The sequence below is a fragment of the Panthera uncia genome, chromosome D4 (genome assembly GCF_023721935.1).
Source record: "Panthera uncia isolate 11264 chromosome D4, Puncia_PCG_1.0, whole genome shotgun sequence".
In the NCBI taxonomy this organism is placed as follows: Eukaryota; Metazoa; Chordata; class Mammalia; order Carnivora; family Felidae; genus Panthera; species Panthera uncia.
In genome coordinates, this window is record NC_064807.1 from 54,962,963 (window position 1) to 54,980,679 (window position 17,717).

General features: G+C 49.7%; 1 protein-coding gene across 1 annotated transcript in view; it reads left to right on the forward strand.

Annotated features, from left to right (window-relative positions):
• The window catches only part of DNAI1 (dynein axonemal intermediate chain 1), a 59,504-nt gene that overhangs the window by 38,634 nt on the left and 3,153 nt on the right, over window positions 1-17,717 (forward strand). Inside the window, exons 13-19 of the mRNA XM_049625296.1 lie at window positions 6,796-7,043; window positions 11,861-11,950; window positions 12,081-12,168; window positions 12,810-12,889; window positions 14,349-14,497; window positions 14,604-14,703; window positions 17,326-17,511. Coding sequence (XP_049481253.1) covers window positions 6,796-7,043; window positions 11,861-11,950; window positions 12,081-12,168; window positions 12,810-12,889; window positions 14,349-14,497; window positions 14,604-14,703; window positions 17,326-17,511 — 941 coding nt within the window. The remainder of the gene's footprint in view (window positions 1-6,795; window positions 7,044-11,860; window positions 11,951-12,080; window positions 12,169-12,809; window positions 12,890-14,348; window positions 14,498-14,603; window positions 14,704-17,325; window positions 17,512-17,717) is intronic.

The window sequence follows — 17,717 nt, forward strand, 5'->3', positions numbered from 1 at the left end:
GAGCAGCTGGGTCGCCAGCATCACACTGACTTTGGAAACTCCCAGATGCCAGCCTCCCAGCATCAGACTTTGCCTCAGGCAAACAAACACTGGAGTGAGAATTTGGGTTTGTTGTTGGATTTGATACTGATGAGCTCAGCCCAGACCTCCTTTTGCCTGGAATTCCCAGATATTTATTCTATAACACTGCCAAGAAGGTCGTTGGAAGGGGTAGGCACGTACCTAAGAAGGACTGGGGCCACTCTCCTATTTGGGCACAGAGCAGGTTGGCTGGAGCAAGGCCAGGTCAGGAGCAAATGGGTGGAGAAAAGGGAGTCCAGGAAATTGCCTGCAATAGCAAAGACACATTTGCACCTGCCTCCCCTGTGTGGCTACTGGGTATGAGATGGTGGGGATGTCAATCTGCATATAAGGCAGACACTGGGATGTCCCCTAGGGCCAGGCTCCATGTCTCAGCAGAGTGGAAAAAGATGCTGTCAGCAGGTGAAAGCAGATGGAGGAACGTTGGAGGGCAAGGGAAAGTAGTCTAGGAAGGGATGGCCCATGGGGCAAAGCTAGGATGCAATTCTATCAGCCTACTGTACTGAAGGGGTCCTTTCCAGCCCGTTAGCCAGTTGATAGCAGGGAAATGAGGACTTCTCATGATCTGTTGGGCAGAGATGGCGGAACAGATCCTGGACACTCTGTGTGGTTCTGACTGGCTATCGCACGGAGATGAGGAAGAAGCTTCCCAGTGGGCTACATCTAAGAAAGGCAGAAGAGCTAGCTGTCTCTCAGCCCCGCTTCCCTCTGGGAGCAGCCATTAAAAGGGGCCAAAGTCAGGCCCTGAGTCCCAGCACTAAACCCTTTGCCACTCTGTACCATCACATCCTGGCCTGTCTCTGAGATTGCCTAGGCCAGAGATACACTTGCAGGGACTTAAATCTTTCCTGATCATTTATTTGTCAGCTTCACTAATTAAGCAGTGTTAATTTCATTTACTGAAAATGGAAATTCATCCACCTCATTTCTCCCTGTTCATCCTCCACACACAAAATCCATCACTCCTCAGCTGCAGGCTGCGTAAAATTTACAGGACTAATTATGTTGTCAGGTCTCTTTGTAAATACAGTCTATAAAGGCCACTGTGCTCGCTGGGTTGTAGTGCAAGGGCATTCCCGTTGTTAGTTTAATTACTGGTTAGTTATTTAGGTTCTCAAATGTTTGCCTCATTTTCCCTAAATCAAATTAAATGTCCCGCTTGATGTATTCTGTCTCCAAGGCCTTGCTCTTATTTCCTACACTGTTTAAATATGACTTCTAATCGGATGAGAGTGCTCGGCAAAGGCCAGCTGCCTGGGAGACTGAACCCAGCCTGGCACCGTGGCCTCTGGGCCATCCTGGAGGTTTGGAACCCTCTAGCACTGATGCCATTTCTTGGGGAAGCCTTGGGCTGGTTCCCTGCCTTTGGAAACTAAAAATCCTAACCCAAAGGCCTTTCTATTCCTGGAGTCCAAGGTGGCAGGGCCAGGTGTAGGAAACTGAGGGAGGGTTTTGTTATTGTGGTTAGAACAGCTGGGGATCATTGCATCCATCCTCCTGACTTCTAGAAACACTGCTTCCAAACCATTCCAAGAAATATTATTATCTATGGGACTTCTCCCTCTGATTCCTAGAAGTAGAGTCTGGATCAAACCTCCCCGAATGCCTATATTTGTTTCCTATTGCTACTGTAACAAATTGCTACAATAATGCCACAAACATAATGGCTTCAAACAACACGAATTTATTATCTTACAGTTCTGAATGTCAGAAGTCTAAAATGAGTTTCACTGAGAAAAAAAAAAAATCAGTTGTCAGCAGGGCTTCAATCCTTTTGGAGGCTTTAGGGGAACATCCATGTCCTTGCCTTTTCCAGCTTCTAGAAGCTGCCCATATTCCATGGCTTGTGGCCCCCTTCCAGCTAGCAATTGCATTATTCTGACATCTCCTCTGACTCTCCTGCCTCCCTCTTTCCCTTGTAAGAACCGCTGTGATTACACTGAGTCCACTCAGATAATCCAGATAATCCACTCAGATAATCTCCCTGTCTCAAGGTCTTTAACTTAATCACATCTGCAAAACCCCTTTTGCTGTGCAAAGTAACATAGTTATGGGTTCTAGGGATTAGGACTTGGACATTTTAGGGGGTGTTATTCTGCCTACCACAGCCCCCCTCCAAATGCCTCTTGCCAGACTTAATAAGGGAGTCATTAAGCAGCTGCTGTCTTGAAGTCAGCCCTGGGCTGGACTCATTTGGAAAGCCACAGTGAAGAGAGAAGAAGCCTGCTGTCGAGGCTGGCTTGGTAAACTGGTCTCTGCAGCTTGGCACCTACTTCTCTCTGGCCACTGACCTGGTGTTATCCTGGTGGACCGACATGCCCTCTGTCTGCCTTGCCTTCCCTGAATCCTGAGCAAGAGCCCAGGCTTCCCCTGACAGCCACAACTCTCCAGAGTGGCCCCCTATGATCTACAGCTATAACTTGCAAGACAGGGGTGGAGCCGTGGGACTGCGGCCCCCACTGGGCCAGTTCAAGAAGAACTACTCCTCCCTGGACACTACTCTGCTAGGGCCCTAGCACAAGGAGCTGAGGGAGTGAGAGCTTTGGTCTGTGGTGGAATTAAGCACTCCCTCCCCTGAGACCATGGCTTTCTGAGAACTGCCAGATCAGATTCTATTAGGGGGTTGACTTTCCTTCCCAGAATCTTATGAATCCTTGAAGGTCAGAGTCAGGGAGGCCTTAGAGATTATCCAGCAGAGCAGGGGTAGGAGGAGGCAACCCTCACACTGGAAAGAGTAAACCTGCTGGGCCAAGCCATGCTCACTCCATTCTTTGATGGAGTCTTGTGGCAGGCTAAGGAAAAGACCTGCTCATGACCACCTGTCATAATGACATATAGGTAGAGAAGAGTGAGGGGGCATACACAGAGGAGAGGCTGAATGATCTGGAAGACTTCCTGGAGAAGGGCAAGAGCATGAAGTGGAGCTAAGACCAGGCCAGCAGCCCTCTCCCTCTGTCTCAGAGTTACAGACTAGGTGGTTTCTCTATCCTTCTGTTTCTCTCTGCTTCCCCCTCCCTCTCTCTGTCTCTTTCTCCCTCTTTCCCTTCCTCTATTCCTCCTCCCTTTCTACATAGTCACATATACTTACTGAAATCTGTAGCCTGGAGGAACCTGGAATTCCTTCAGGGGCCCCAGATCTCAGAGTCTCTGCCACTATACAATGGAGTGTGGAGGTGGGGGCCCCCATCTGTGTTACTGGAGCTACCTTGAGGAACCGGAGAATTTGTGGGATCAGGACAAAGTACCCCAGGGCCCAGGGCCCTGTAAGCCTTGAGCCTGATGAGATTCTAGTCTTTATTGGGAACCAAGGCACTGTAGGTGACCTTGATGCCAATGTTGTACTCCTGGTTGGTGGCATTGTGCTGGGAATGTTGGAGGGCCGAGCAATGATGTCACTAGGCTGCTGGTCGGTGATAACATACTGGGAATGCTAGAGAGCTGGGCAATGATCACTAGGACTGCTGGTAGCCTGAGTGATTATATTACATGGGGACCACCGGTGGTCTGAGTAGTGATGTCATTTTAGGACTTCTGGAAGACAAGATGATGGTATCATGATGTTACTGTTGGAGATTTGGGCTGTGATGTCACACAGGGTATACTTAGAGAATGAAATAGTGAGGTCTCACAGGGACCACTGGATTCAGGGATGAGAAGATCATAGAATAAGATGGAGTGCAGTGGAAGCCCCAGTTAAACGAGAGTTTTCTGTGTTCTTCCACTGTGGTTTTGGCATTTAGGAAACACATAGTCTAGCCATGATTAGAAGCTGTGATCTTGGGACTCCTAGCTGGCTCAGTCAGTAGAGCATGATGCAACTCTTGATCTCAGGGTTGTGAGTTCAAGCCCTACATTGAGTGTAGAGCTTACTTAAAGAGAAAAGAAAAGAAAAGAAAAAAGAAAAGAAACTGTGATCTTTATGTCAGGAGGGCTCATTTGGTTACAAGTAACAGAGGCCACTAGAGGTGGGTTAAGAAACAGGGACTTATTGTCAGGATGCATATGGCTTGGGAACTAAGATAGGTCTAAGGTCTTTGTGTGTTTGATTGTTCTCTGTGTCCCTGTCTCTTGAAATTCATGTTTCTCTATACCAGGAGTTTCCCCTTACCATGCTTGACTACCCCATCCCTTACATGTTCCCTAGTCCAGATTCTGGAGAGATTAGACTGGTTTTCCAGTCACCACCACCACATTAAGTCTGGTATCCCTTCCTTTCTCCACTTCCATGTGAATACCATATTAGTACAGTGTAATTTCAGTGATAAACAAGATATTGCATAAGGCAAACACCATGTGATGGGTCTGATGCACTCAGGCACACTATTTCTCCCCTCTGGCCTCAGTTTCCCCATCTATAAAATTCTGGAGCTGTAAGTCCAGCCTATAGTCTCAGTGGTTCTGTGAGCAGGCCAGAGGTGTCCTCACTACAGAATTATTAAGCCAGGCTAGGGTTTCCGACCTTCCTTTTGTCGTTTCACTGGTCATGAAAATATTGTGTACACAAGCAGGGGCAGGGGGTGCTTAAAGTTTGTCTAGAGAAAGTGAGTCACCACTGCTATACCTCAAGGGGCCAGGTCCTATGCCACAGTAGGAGCAAGTGCGAGGGTCATACCTGCCTTTGCCCCTTGGTGAAATAAGGAGAGCATCTGAGTACTCAGTCCAAGCATCTCAGTCACCCACTTACTCATGCTTTCATTCACACTTGTTCACCCACTCACCTTTGTGCTTACCCACTAATCCTGTCAGTCTTGCCCAGCATCAAGGACAGATTGAACATTAAGGGCATCAATAGTTTTCCTGTGGCCTGGCAGTTACCACTGACTACCCATGGAGGGGTTGGCCTCATTCAGCTGCAGGGTCTGGCTCTCTCATCAAACTAAGGACTGCTGAGGGTAAGCCTACATAAACAGTGCAGTGCCACAGTCCAGCCCAAGGGGAGGCCCAGTCAGGTGCTCAGGATTTGTGTGATGAACAAAAGGAGTTACAAGTGACTGTCACACTGCCCAGTTCAAGCCCTGCATGATCTGGGTGGGGTACTTCCTTCAGCAGCTACAAATCTCTCCCTTTGAGAGTCATCCCTCAGGGCCATACAGAAGGAGCCCTATAGGGTGAGAGACTGCCAACTCCCTACTGGCTTTGAGATAGTGCCAGGCATAGGGTGACCCACTTGGCTCCAGAGGATCTAGAAGCCCCCAGATCCTCCTCTTTGTGGGAGGTTCACTTTCTCCAGAGCATAACCATGTTCCTTCCTGAACCACTGTGTGCCTTCCCCATGGCTCAAGCTGCACCCTGGAACCTTCCACTGGAGGGGCAACTCCCTCCTTGCACACGAAGCCTCCTTTGCAAGTGATCACTGGAGGGGTTCCCAATGGGAATCCCAGAGTTGGTGAGGATTAGCAAGGGAAGGTGGGCTCCCCCATAGATAGCTGCTGTGGTGGGCATGCCAGCTTGCCTCAGCTTCCAACTCTACCCACCTAAGGTCAGCCTGGCTCCTGGCTACATCCTGCTCCCTAGTCCTGGCTCCCAGTGTGTACCAACTGATGTTTTCAGAGTGCCTGGGTTGGGGGTATCTGGTAACTGTAGTCAAGCTTATGTCCAGAGCCCAGGGAACCCAATCCAGACTGTCCCTGAGCCCAGCCCAGGCACTTACTCTCTTGAGTAAGGGGCAGCATTAGGAATAGGACAGAAAGAATGACTCATCGAGACTAGTCAAATTGGAGTGGCCTCCTTATTTTTCCCACCCATGGGCTCCAGACTTCAGGACTGGCCACCTTGTCTGGACGGCCCAGGCCTGCAGTTGCCAGGGACAAAAGAGGTAGCCCGGCAGAGAAGGGAAGACAGCCCTCATCTCAGATAAAAGTCTCCCTTAGCATAGGGTCCCTGAGATGGGGGGCTGCTCTAGACTTCCTCTTCTGAGCTTGGGAAGGGTCCTGGACTGGTGGCAGGAGAGCTAGACTTGAGGGATGAGACTATAATGTTCAGTGACTACATTATGAGGATGGGTGCCACATGAGCAGAGAATGAAAGTAAGCAGGAGGCTCCCCACTGACACGGGACAGGCAGGGAGGGGGATGAGTGGTCCACTGTTGATGACCAAAAGCTGTGCTCAGGCCAGAAGGATGACACAGAAGGATGACCGGCTGTCCTGGGACCTCTCAATTCTGGGAGCATGCCTACAGCTAGGGTGCAGGCTGCAGCTGGGGACTGTGGCGCTAGAGGGTATGGGAAGATGCCCATAGGTGGCTAATTTGTAACTCGTAGAGACAATTCCATGTTAGTCCAAACTGAACTCCTTTCCTGGGCTGGGCGTGGGGAACACATGGGCATTATCCAGGCATCTAAGGACAACCACCTGCCCCTGGGCTGGGCTCCTGAACCCTCTCTGAGGTTACTGCTCTGTCCCAAGCCCACATACATTCTTCACCTAGCAGCTCTGAGCTTGCATCCCTCTTTCCTGTACCCCAGGGAGATTAAGGAGAATGATTGTCCGTCCCTCAGATAAGCCTGGTCAACTTATCTGTTGGACCCTCCCATGAAGCCTAAGAAGGGGTAAGTCAGGTCTCCTGGTTCCATTTCCGAGAGAGAAGAGATGAAGCCCAGAGAGGAATCCCACTCTCTCTGACAAGCAGAGCAGGCGGATCTTGTCCATCCGGTGGGGGAGGGGCATGGGGGTCAGCTGAATCCTACCACAGCGTGGCTTCTTCCCTGGGACAGATGACTTCATGAAGCAGAGCCGGGGCATGCTGCTGCTCTACAGCATGAAGAACCCCAGCTTCCCTGAATACATCTTCAGCAGCGAGAGTGGCATCATGTGTCTTGACATGCACGTGGACCACCCTTACCTGGTGGTGGTGGGCCACTACGACGGTAATGTGGCCATTTACAACCTCAAGAAGCCCCACTCCCAGCCTTCCTTCCGCAGCTCACCCAAGTCTGGCAAGCACACGGACCCTGTGTGGCAGGTCAGCCTCGAACCAGGATTGGGAAAAACGGGTATAGGATCCCTGGAGGAGGGACCTTGGGGAGGACAGGCCATAGGCAAGCTTAGAGGCCAAAGAGCTGTGAGAAGGTGCAGAGGAGGGCAAAAGGTGGTTATTAGGAGGTAAGGGGTCTGCAGTGAGCTTGGGTCTGCTCCTCCAGAGCTGCTATCAAGAGTGCCCGCATCTGTCTGCTAAGGGTCTCTTAGGTGCAGTGATCAGTGACTCATAGCCCATGGCTAGAAGACTCTAAGACCTGACAGACATACTCAGCTGAGTATGTCAAGGGCTCCAGTTCTCCAGTTCCCTGTGTATGGGCTTTCTAAACTCCCCATGGGGGCTCTCCTCTGCCATCTGGGCTAGATTTGGGGGCACTCCCAGACAGTAGGTGGGAGTAGGTGCTGCCCATTGTTTGCCCTCTGGGTGGGGCTGTAAGGCCTGGTAGGTAAGGTCTGTCCCTGAGGCCTCTCTGTAGCATCGCTCTTCTCCAGACAGGCATAGGATGGGACAATTACCCTGACACTAGGGCTAGATTTCACCCTATGTTCCCCATGTTATCGCACTAGGAGTGGATTTCATGTTTCATCTTCAGAAAGTCTCTTAGCTCTGGCTTTGCAGACCCTTCCTTACTGTATTCCAAAAGTCCCCCTCCGTCTGAGGCTGCATACCCTTACCCATGGACAGGTCTGGGGAAATCCAAGGATAAATTTCTGCCTTAAGTCCTCCCAAGATCTCTGGGCTCCTCAGGCAGTGCTGGGACTCTGTCCTCTCATCTTCCTCAGCCCCCTGCCCTAGTAGAGTCTCCAGGCAGGCTCTGCATCCCTGCATTTCTGGCCCTGAGCTACCTGAGTCATGTGGACACCTGCCTTAGGAACTGGCTCTCATCTCCCAGACAGGCCTGAGCAGAGGGAGGACTGTCCAGGCACAAGGGACATGGTGTCTTCTCCACTCTATCTTTTACCCAGAGTCAGGGCTCAGATGTCCCCTTCCATAAGACATCCTCCCCGCTACTCTCCACCAGAGCAGGGGCCAAAACTCACAATCTCAAGAGTTCTCTCCTCTGAAAATCCTACCTTCTAGTTCATTGCCTCCAGGCACATGGAGGTCTCCAGACAAGGGGAGGCTATCTGCAGACATCAAGACCCAAGAGAGGAGAAAAGACCTGCTTAGATCAGACTAAACAAACATCAGGCCTGCCCCTGCTGTCCCGGCTCACACAGCCAAGAGCAAAGCACAGAGCATCTCTGATTGGCCTGACCACCCTCCACAAGCCCAGGAGAGGGCAAGGGGCCAAGGTCAACCATCCCACTGCCACACTGCTATGTTCTCTGAATCAGACAGCAGGTTGGGAAACGAAATGGGGCATGCAGAAGACACGTTATTGCTTTCACTGGGTGGGTGCCAGAGAGACTGGAACCCACCCAGACAGGGATGGCCTTCTGCTCTCCCACCATCCTGTCAGGAAAGCAGGGCTACTGCCTTTTCAAAACCAAAGACTCAAGAGTTCTTGGCAGGAATCATGGCTTTTGACATGGGAGGGGCCTGCCTGTCTCGCTCATTTCCTGACTTCTTATTCCCTTTTTTCCCTCCCCCTTGCCTCATTCATCTCAGTAACTCCTCTCTGTTTGCTCCTCTGGGAGCTGAGGGTGCTTAAGGGTTTGGTCCCTGGGGTTCCTACTGGGGCGATAACCACAGCCATAGGCTAGGCAGGACAAGGCAATATGCTAAATGCTAAAGAGGGCTCATGGGAGCACTGAGGAGCGACATCTAGATTATCCAGGACAGGGAGCAGGGGCAGGAGCATCAGGTCTTCCTAGAGGAAGAAACACCTGAGCTGAATTGTAAGGGGTGAGAAAGTATTAGTTAATGACAATTAAATATAATATGAGATCCTAGGACAAAAAAAAAAGGATATTAGGAGAAAACTAAGCAAATCGAATGAAGTATAGATTTTAGTTAAAATACTATTAGTTAGATAAGGAAGGGTACAAAGGGGTTACATGTGCAATATACAGAGGCATCAAACAGCATGGCCTGCTGGGAAGCAACACACCATTTGGAGCACAGTGCGGGAGACAGGGAGGACCTGGGAAAACAGAGGCACCCAGTTGTGAGTATGCGTCTCTAGCAAGTGGGAATCTTGGACTTTAAGGCAGTGGTTTCATGAAGTGTTAGTACAGAATTCCAACATTATTAACAGTGGGGGGTGGGGCTGCTTTGGTGAATCAAGGTCCTGCTGGCTTGAGCGTCCCCTGTTGTCACTCCTGTCCTCTAAGATACTTTCACAAGGTTCCTAAGACCATCAGAGAGTGTGGGGACAGAGGAGTAACACAGTCATGCATGTGTCTTGGAGATGTTCTCTCACTGCAGCATGAGAGATCTTGAAACTTGAGCTAGAGCAGGGGCAGTGGAGATAGAAATGAGAAGGTATGCTTGAATGCTGTTGAGGCAATAAAATCAATAGAAGGAAACTAGACAGATATGAGAAAGGGGAACAATTGGTGATGCTACCTGGCACTCTGGTTGGGAGTACCCAGTAGAGCATCCACAGAGGTAGGAATGCCAGAGCAGGAGCAGGTTTAGGCAGAATCCAAGAAGCTAAAGGAACACCTAAAATTAATATAACACCATACATTATTTATACTTAAATACATACATATGTACATATATACATACATAAAATTAAAAAAAAAAAAGCCAGAGGAGGTGTCCTACAGGCAGTTGGTTGTATAAGCCTGGAGCCTGGAGGAAAGCTTAGGCTGGTTAATGGTATGTCAGAGACATCAGAGTCTAGGTCCTTTTTAAAGGGACTGTGTCTCAGAGGAGACCAGAGAGGTTATTTTGGATCTCAAATGCCGGGCTGAGATAGAAGGACTTTGTTCTGTTAGCAGCAGGGAGCCATCGAAGATTTTGGAGCCAGGGAGAGAACTATCTGTTCAAATGGGACTGGGTTCCTGCCCCATGGCACAGACTAGTTCCCAAGCGAGCCCATCTGGGTAGCCCAGCACTATTCAAGCCCCACTGTGAAGCCTCAACCAGCAACACTCTTTGGAGTGTGTGTGTGTCCTGTGCTATACTGGGGAAGGGCACCGGGAAGGATAGATGAGCAGAGATGGGGGTCAAGTATATCTGCCCTAATCAGATAAGGCAGAAGAGAAGGAATCAATTAAGCAGGCTTCATCTGCTCCTTACTACCTTATCAATTTCCTGGTCATTCTTTCCTTCTCTTAACCCCACTTACCACCTGACACCCCCCCACCACCATTTGTTCCTACACTACCACCTCCACCCCAGGAGCATGTGTTTGACTTGTACGCACACACACACACACACACACACACACACACAGAGGCTCACTTGCAAATATACACACCAACCCCCATTGGGCATCAGGCTGCTAAGTGGGGTGTGAAATACAATTTCCATGCATGCTGGCGGCTGCTCATTAAACACTTCCCTTTGCAGCTCCCTAGCGCCTCTTACAGCCTGGCCTTTGACACCCCCTGTCCCCTCCCCCCTTTAAAGAGACTACCTTTACACAGAAGGGGAATTGGTCTCAGCCTAAGGGTCAGCTCTGACTTATACCTCAGAGGCTCTGTGGTATTCTAGGCCCCCCAGTGGAAAAAAGAACCAGCTGACAGGACAGGCCCAGGCAGGACTGGGTCCGCCCTCCTGTAGCTCTGATCAGCCAGGCCTGGGGATTGGTTGGGGATAGGCCATCCCCTCTCCCCTAAACCACGCCCCTCAACAGCCATGGTGACAGCTCTGGTCACAGGAAGCTGAGCTGGGTTCTATCCTCCCTCACTGGGCCTCTACTTATGACAGGGGGAAGGGACAGGGTCCCAGCATGGGAGGTCAGGAGAGAGCTGGAGTATGGAAAGCTCTGGGCACCCAGCCCCACCCTAGCTCTCTGGGACACAGCTTGGCCAGGCCTCCACATCTGGCAACAGAAACTTGAGCCTCAAGCGTGTCATCTTCATAAGACAACAGCTCTGTCTCCAAAACACTTTCCCATATGTTTTCTTCCAGCCCTGAGAATATGGGTGGGGCACGGTTATTAACCCCAAGTTGCAGATGCAGAAATGCAGCTCAAATCTGAGATTTGGGAGCACGATTCTGGGAGCAGGAGCTCGTAGTGAAGTGAAGGTGGGAACAGAGGAGAGACCACCTAGAGAAAAGCCCACCTGGAAGTGGAGAGCAGGGGAGGGGACGTTCTCCTCCTTGTCCCCCAAGCGAGCAGGAAAAACTCTCCTGCAGAACCTTGGCTCCCTGATTCCTAGGATGAGGGTCATAATGAGGACATTTGCTAACATTTATTGAACATTTAATAGTTGCAATGTTCTCTCATCAGGGCCTCATGTTCATTGTCTCATTTAGTCCTTACAACAAACCTGTGCTATTATGGTTCCTATTTTATAAGTGAGGAAACTGGTTGATGGACTCTGTCCTTTTCAGGCCCTTTCTACATAAGGAGGTTGAGACCAGAGACACCATCTTCCCCTACAACTGGCTCTGGAACCCAACCCAGGGAGGAATTGGGCACCTCCAACACCAAGCCAGGGGATTAGGGCAGTGCCCTGAGTGGCATTGTTATCCCAGGATGGTCAGGGAGGGAGGGATGAGAGAGACAGAGATGGGTGGAAGGAGGGAGGGAGGGAAGGCCAATTGCAGGACTCTGGGAAATGGGCTCCCAGAACTTGCTTCTGAACCTGACATGGACTCTTGAGGGAGCCCTGCTCAGCTCCCAGCCCTAACTCGACACCATACCAGTGTCCCACAGCTCACGGTTTGGGATGTTTCAGGTCAGGTGGCAGAAGGATGACATGGACAACAACCTTAACTTCTTCTCTGTGTCATCTGACGGCAGGATTGTGTCTTGGACGCTCTTAAAGGTGCCTGTTTCCCAAAAAGGGTCATATGGGGTGGAGATGGGGCTTGGGGGGAGCTGAACGGCAAAGTCTGCTCTCAACCCTGCTGATGTGGCCCCACCCATGTACCCTCCCCCATCCCTTGTGACTGCAGAGCGAACTGGTTCACACAGATGTCATCAAACTGAAAGTGGAGGGCGGTACCACGGGTGGTCTCGATGGGTTGCAGCTACACACAGTGGGTAAGATCCCCAACCCACTCACACCCAGGCCCGGCCACCTCACTCAGGCCTCATGAGGGTCAGAGATGGTAGCCCTCCCCCTTTACCGAGCAATCCCTCCTCCACTTTTGCTGGATGGAAGCCTGGCCCTGTCCTCCCAGTGCTTGGCTGTTTGCAGACCCTCTCTGTTTATGCAGGTCCCATCCCAGTTTGCAGACCCTGTTCCTGTTTATGCAGATCAGGTGCTGTTATGCAGATCCAGTCCTGTTTATGCAGATCAGGCCCCTGTTTACCCAGATCCTGTCCCTGTTTACTCAATTCCTACCCTGTTTATGCAGAGTATATCCCTGTTTGCATAGACCATGTCCCTGTTTGCAGACCCTGTCCCTGTTTACCCTGACCCTGACCCTGTTTAAATCAATTCCTTCCTTGTTTACCCAGGCCCCATCCTGTCTGCAGAAGCACTGGCCGTTTGCAGTCCCAACTGCCTGGGACAAGCAGCAGGCCAGGCGGCCGGTTTCTGTTTGCTTGCCTAGCCCCAGCCCCTGCAAGAGCCTGCAAGAGCCAGAGCTCTGGCTGTCACAGGGGTCTGCTGGGTAAAGGAGGTGCTGGGAGCCTCCCTCCCAGAACCGGTCTAACACTGCTGTACCTCTTCTCCCAAGGCTGTGGCACCGCCTTTGACTTCCACAAAGAGATCGATTATATGTTCCTAGTGGGCACAGAGGAAGGAAAAATCTACAAGGTGAGGCAGCACTGACCTGAGAACGACGAGAGTTTATCCTTCTCAACAGACCCTATTCTGACAGATCTTAGGGTTTGACCAGTTCTAGGAAGCTTCTTGGGAGAAGAGAAGGTATTTCTTGACTTGTTTCAGTGGCAGGAAGAGTGGATGACTGCAGGAAAGAGGATGAAAATCTAGACGGTGACTTTAGCCCAGTCTGGCACATTTCCCTCTGGGCCCTCCCTCCCTTCCTAGGAGTAGAGGAAGTAGAAGTAGGAGTGGGTGTTGGGGGGGAGTTGGAACATTCTGAGAAGACTTCCTGGAAGAGATGAGAACTTCAGCTGAGCTTTGAAAGCCAGGTAACAAGAAAATTAATCTCTGAATCCTGGGTGTCTCAGCCAGTAGGATGGAACTTCAAGGCCAGTTTCTGCAAGGTCTCAGTGTTAGTAGGTGAACATCCTTCTGAACCTCCATCCATCCAGAAATAGCTCTGCTGCAAGCTTTTCTTAGGCTCAAAAACTCAGAATGTTAATTACAGGCAGCCTCCCGGGAGCCCCTAAGGCCCAGCAGGAGCTGGTCTGAATGCAAAAGAGGTCCCCACCCCCCTGTACACCCCTCCCTATGGCAGCGTGGGAGAGGCAGAAGGGAAGAGACTAGTCAGTCACACTATCTCCTGGAGGGAGAGAGGGAAGGGCATGATGGTCTGGGCAAGAAACCCAATGGGAAGTCATGAGTTGGGACTTGCTTCTGGCTCTGCACCTGCTCTTACCTGGGCAAGGTGGAATGTTTATCACTATTGTGAGGATTCTATAGGCTGTGAGTGGACTCAGGCCTTGGCCTGGACAAAGGCTAAGGCACACATCACCCAGGGCCCCCAGGCTTGCTTGGCCTTGGTTCCCAGAGAGAAGGCCTTTTCTACTTGGCCTGGAATCCTCTGGGCAGACTACAGCACTAGGTCTCTCACCCTCCAGGAAAACTCCCTACCCACCCAACCCCCAGCCCATTAAGCCCCTCCTTTCTTTCTTTCTTTCTTTCTTTCTTTCTTTCTTTCTTTCTTTCTTTTTTTAATTTCTTTTTTTAACGTTTATTTATTTTTGAGACAGAGACAGACATAGCATGAATGGGGGAGGGTCAGAGAGAGGGAGACACAGAATCTGAAACAGACTCCAAGCTCTGAGCTGTCAGCACAGAGCCCGACACGGGGCTCGAACTCACGGACCGCGAGATGATGGCCTGAGCCGAAGTCGGCAGCTTAACCGACTGAGCCACCCAGGTGCCCCCCCTCCTTTCTCTCTAGTGTTGAGGACACAGAGAAGAGCAGCCAGTAGCTTAGTCCCATTTCAGCGGTGACAATAATGTGGGGACAGAAGAGGAGTCTTAGGTTCTGACCCTCCAGGGCACCCAGGGAAGTGTGGTGGCTGCTGACCTCTCTCTCATTCCTGACCCCCCCCCCCCACCACCACCCTCACCCTTGCCCCAGTGCTCTAAATCCTACTCCAGCAAATTCCTTGACACCTATGATGCCCACAACATGGCAGTGGATGCTGTGTCCTGGAACCCATACCACACCAAGGTCTTCATGTCCTGCAGCTCCGACTGGACAGTGAAGATCTGGGACCACACCATCAAGTGAGACACATGCCTTCCCTCAGGCCGCACTGTGGGCTGGGGCCACCGGGGCTCTAGCACCATGAGCCCTCTGTATGGCAAACTTTCTACCCCTCCACCACTGCAGGACCCCAATGTTCATCTATGATCTAAATTCAGCTGTGGGCGATGTGGCCTGGGCACCATACTCTTCTACTGTGTTTGCAGCGGTTACCACCAATGGGAAGGTGAGTGCCCCGGCCAACCCTCTACTAGAGATAGGATGAAGTATCTCAGGGGCTCCCTCTTATCCCACAGAGTACCCTGCTCAGGTAGGGGAAGGTGGGACATAAGGATTCTGTATTCTCAAGGGTTAGGCAACCCAGAGCCCTATAAAAAAAAGAATCATTCACCCCATGAGGCCTCAAGGAGAAAATGGTGCTGTTCATCTTAAAGGAGAGAACACTCTGGGGGATAAGATGCCATGAGGAGCAGTTATCTTCTCTGAAGGCCCTGGGGAGGGAGCTACAGGATGGCAGGGACAACCTTGATGTAAGGGAAACTTCTGAGCCAGAGTTTATCTGTGATTGAAATAATGTCTAAAAGGTAGCAAATTCCTCATCCCTGAGAGTGTGCAAGCTGAGTCTGAGAAGGGGAGATGAGAGGGGTCTGTGTAACACTGAGAATTGGTAAAAGCTCAGAAACAAACATTTTTTGAGAAAATTCTTGGATACAAATCCATTTTTCCTTATGGACTTTGATATAAACTCACAGGCAACTACTCAAGGAAAGACTATAGTTTAAGGCATCACCCTAAAGTCAATCAGTCATCTATTTGCTGAACAGAAAGGGCCCAGCACCAGGCAATTCAGGTCCCTATCGTTCTAAGAGCTCACATTCTTGTGAAGGGACAGAGAAAAAAAGCAACAACAAAAATAGTGTTAAGTGCTAGGCAGGGATTAAAAGAGGAGTATGTGTGTACACAGTGTTCATAGCAGTATTCATAGTAGCCAAAGAGTGGAACAATCCAAACATCCATCAATTGATGAATGGATAAACAAAATATGGTATATCAAAAAGATTATTATTCAGCAATAACAAGGAATGAAGTATTGGATACATGCTACAACATGGATGAACTTGAAAACGTGTTTAGTGTAAGAAGTCAGTCACAACCACACACTTGTAGGATTCCATTTATATAGGTCTAGAATAGGCAAAGCTATAGAACCAGAAAGTAGATTTGTGGTTGCCTAGGGCTGGGGGTGTGGGAGAAAACAGGAAGTGACTGCTAATGGTACAAAGGTTCTTTTGGGGTGATGAAAATGTTCTAAAATTGGTTGTGGTGATGGTTCCATAACTGTAAATATACTAAAAACCAAGAATTGTACACTTGAAGTGGGTAAATGTTTTTGTATGTGAATTATATCTCAATAAAGTTATATATATTTTTTTTTAATTTTTTTTTTAACGTTTTTTATTTATTTTTGGGACAGAGAGAGACAGAGCATGAACGGGGGAGGGGCAGAGAGAGAGGGAGACACAGAATCGGAAACAGGCTCCAGGCTCCGAGCCATCAGCCCAGAGCCTGACGCGGGGCTCAAACTCACGGACCGCGAGATCGTGACCTGGCTGAAGTCGGACGCTTAACCGACTGCGCCACCCAGGCGCCCCTAAAGTTATATTTTTTTAAAGGAGAGAGAAAAGGGGCACCTGGGTGGCTCAGTCCATTAAGCACTCAACTCTTGGTTTTGGCTCAGGTCATGATCTCACAGTTCATGAGTTCAAGCCCCACGTCAGACTCCACAATGACAGTGCAGAGCCTGCTTGGCATTCTCTTTCTCTCCCCCTCTCAAAATAAAAAAACTTAATAAAAATAAGTCATTACTTGAAGAAAATTTTAAAAAGAGAGAGAGAGGGAAAGGGAGTGATGTAAAGAAAAGGACTGGTCTCTTAGAGTCGTCAAAGAAAGCTTCTTCAAATGGTAACATTCAAGCTGAGAGCTGAATGATAAGAGCCGCCCCGTGTGAAGACAGAGAGAAGCATTCCAGATGGCGGGAATAGCTAGTGCAAATGCCCTGAGGTGAGAATGAGCTTGAAGGTGTTTAAGGAACAAGCAGGCAAATATGGCTGGGTCTAGGAAGCAAAGGAGAGAGCAGGAAGTGAGAGTGGAGAGCGGAGAATCTGGAGTCAGGAATTTGGATTGTATATATACTGCCAAGGGAAACTATTGGGAGATTTTAGATTTTTTAAAGGTAAGTTGAGAGGCTGCCTGGAGCATGGATTGTAGAGGGGCAAGAGCGGAAGCAGAAAGACCCATTAGGAAACTGCCACAGTTGTCCAGGCAAGAGTTACTAATGGTCTGGACTTAGGGAATGGTAAAAATAAGATCAAATATTTGTTGAGCACTTATATGACAAGTGCAGTCTGAGCACCTCACATATATTAAACCCTCGCATATGATATAAACCCTGGCTCTGCCACTTACTAGCAAGTTAGCCTTAAGGGCCTCTATCTCCTCATTTATAAAATGGGGATAATAACAGGACCTACCCTATAGAGTGGCTGTGAGGATTATTAGGTGTACAACTATGTAACATGATCCTGCAAAGTCTGGTACATAGTAAGTGTTCAACAAATGGTAGCTGCCATTATTGTTAATTCTGCATAAATTTTCTAAGCTTTTTATTCTCATTCCCTCAACCACAGGAAAATGTAATCAGAGACACAAATTCCCTCTCCCACTGTCTCCAGCTCCAGTGTGCTAGACTTCTGATGTGTTTCCCCAGAAAACTCATGTGCTAGTTCTTCTGAAGTGGGGGACAGGGTCCCTATTATCCTTGAGTATGCTGACACCCACCTCTCCACAGACTCATGTGTTTGACTTGTCCATCAACAAGTATGAGGCCATCTGCAACCAGCCTGTGGTGGCCAAAAAGAAGAACAAGATCACCCACGTGCAGTTCAATCCCATCCACCCTATCATCATTGTGGGTGATGACCGTGGGCACGTCACTTGCCTCAAGCTCTCACCCAACTTGCGCAAGATGCCAAAGGTACAGGCTTGGGTAGTATGGGCTACTGTAAGAAATAAAGTTTCCAAAGTGGTGGGGGTTGAGAAAAAGGGGAGGAGCCAGGAGGTGACCCCCCTCCCCCCCCCCCCCCCCGCCCGTTTCTGGCTTGGGAAATGCAGGGTAAGGGTGGCGTCATTGCCCAAATAAGGAGCACAAAAGAGGTAGGTTTGTGGAGAGACAATGAGATC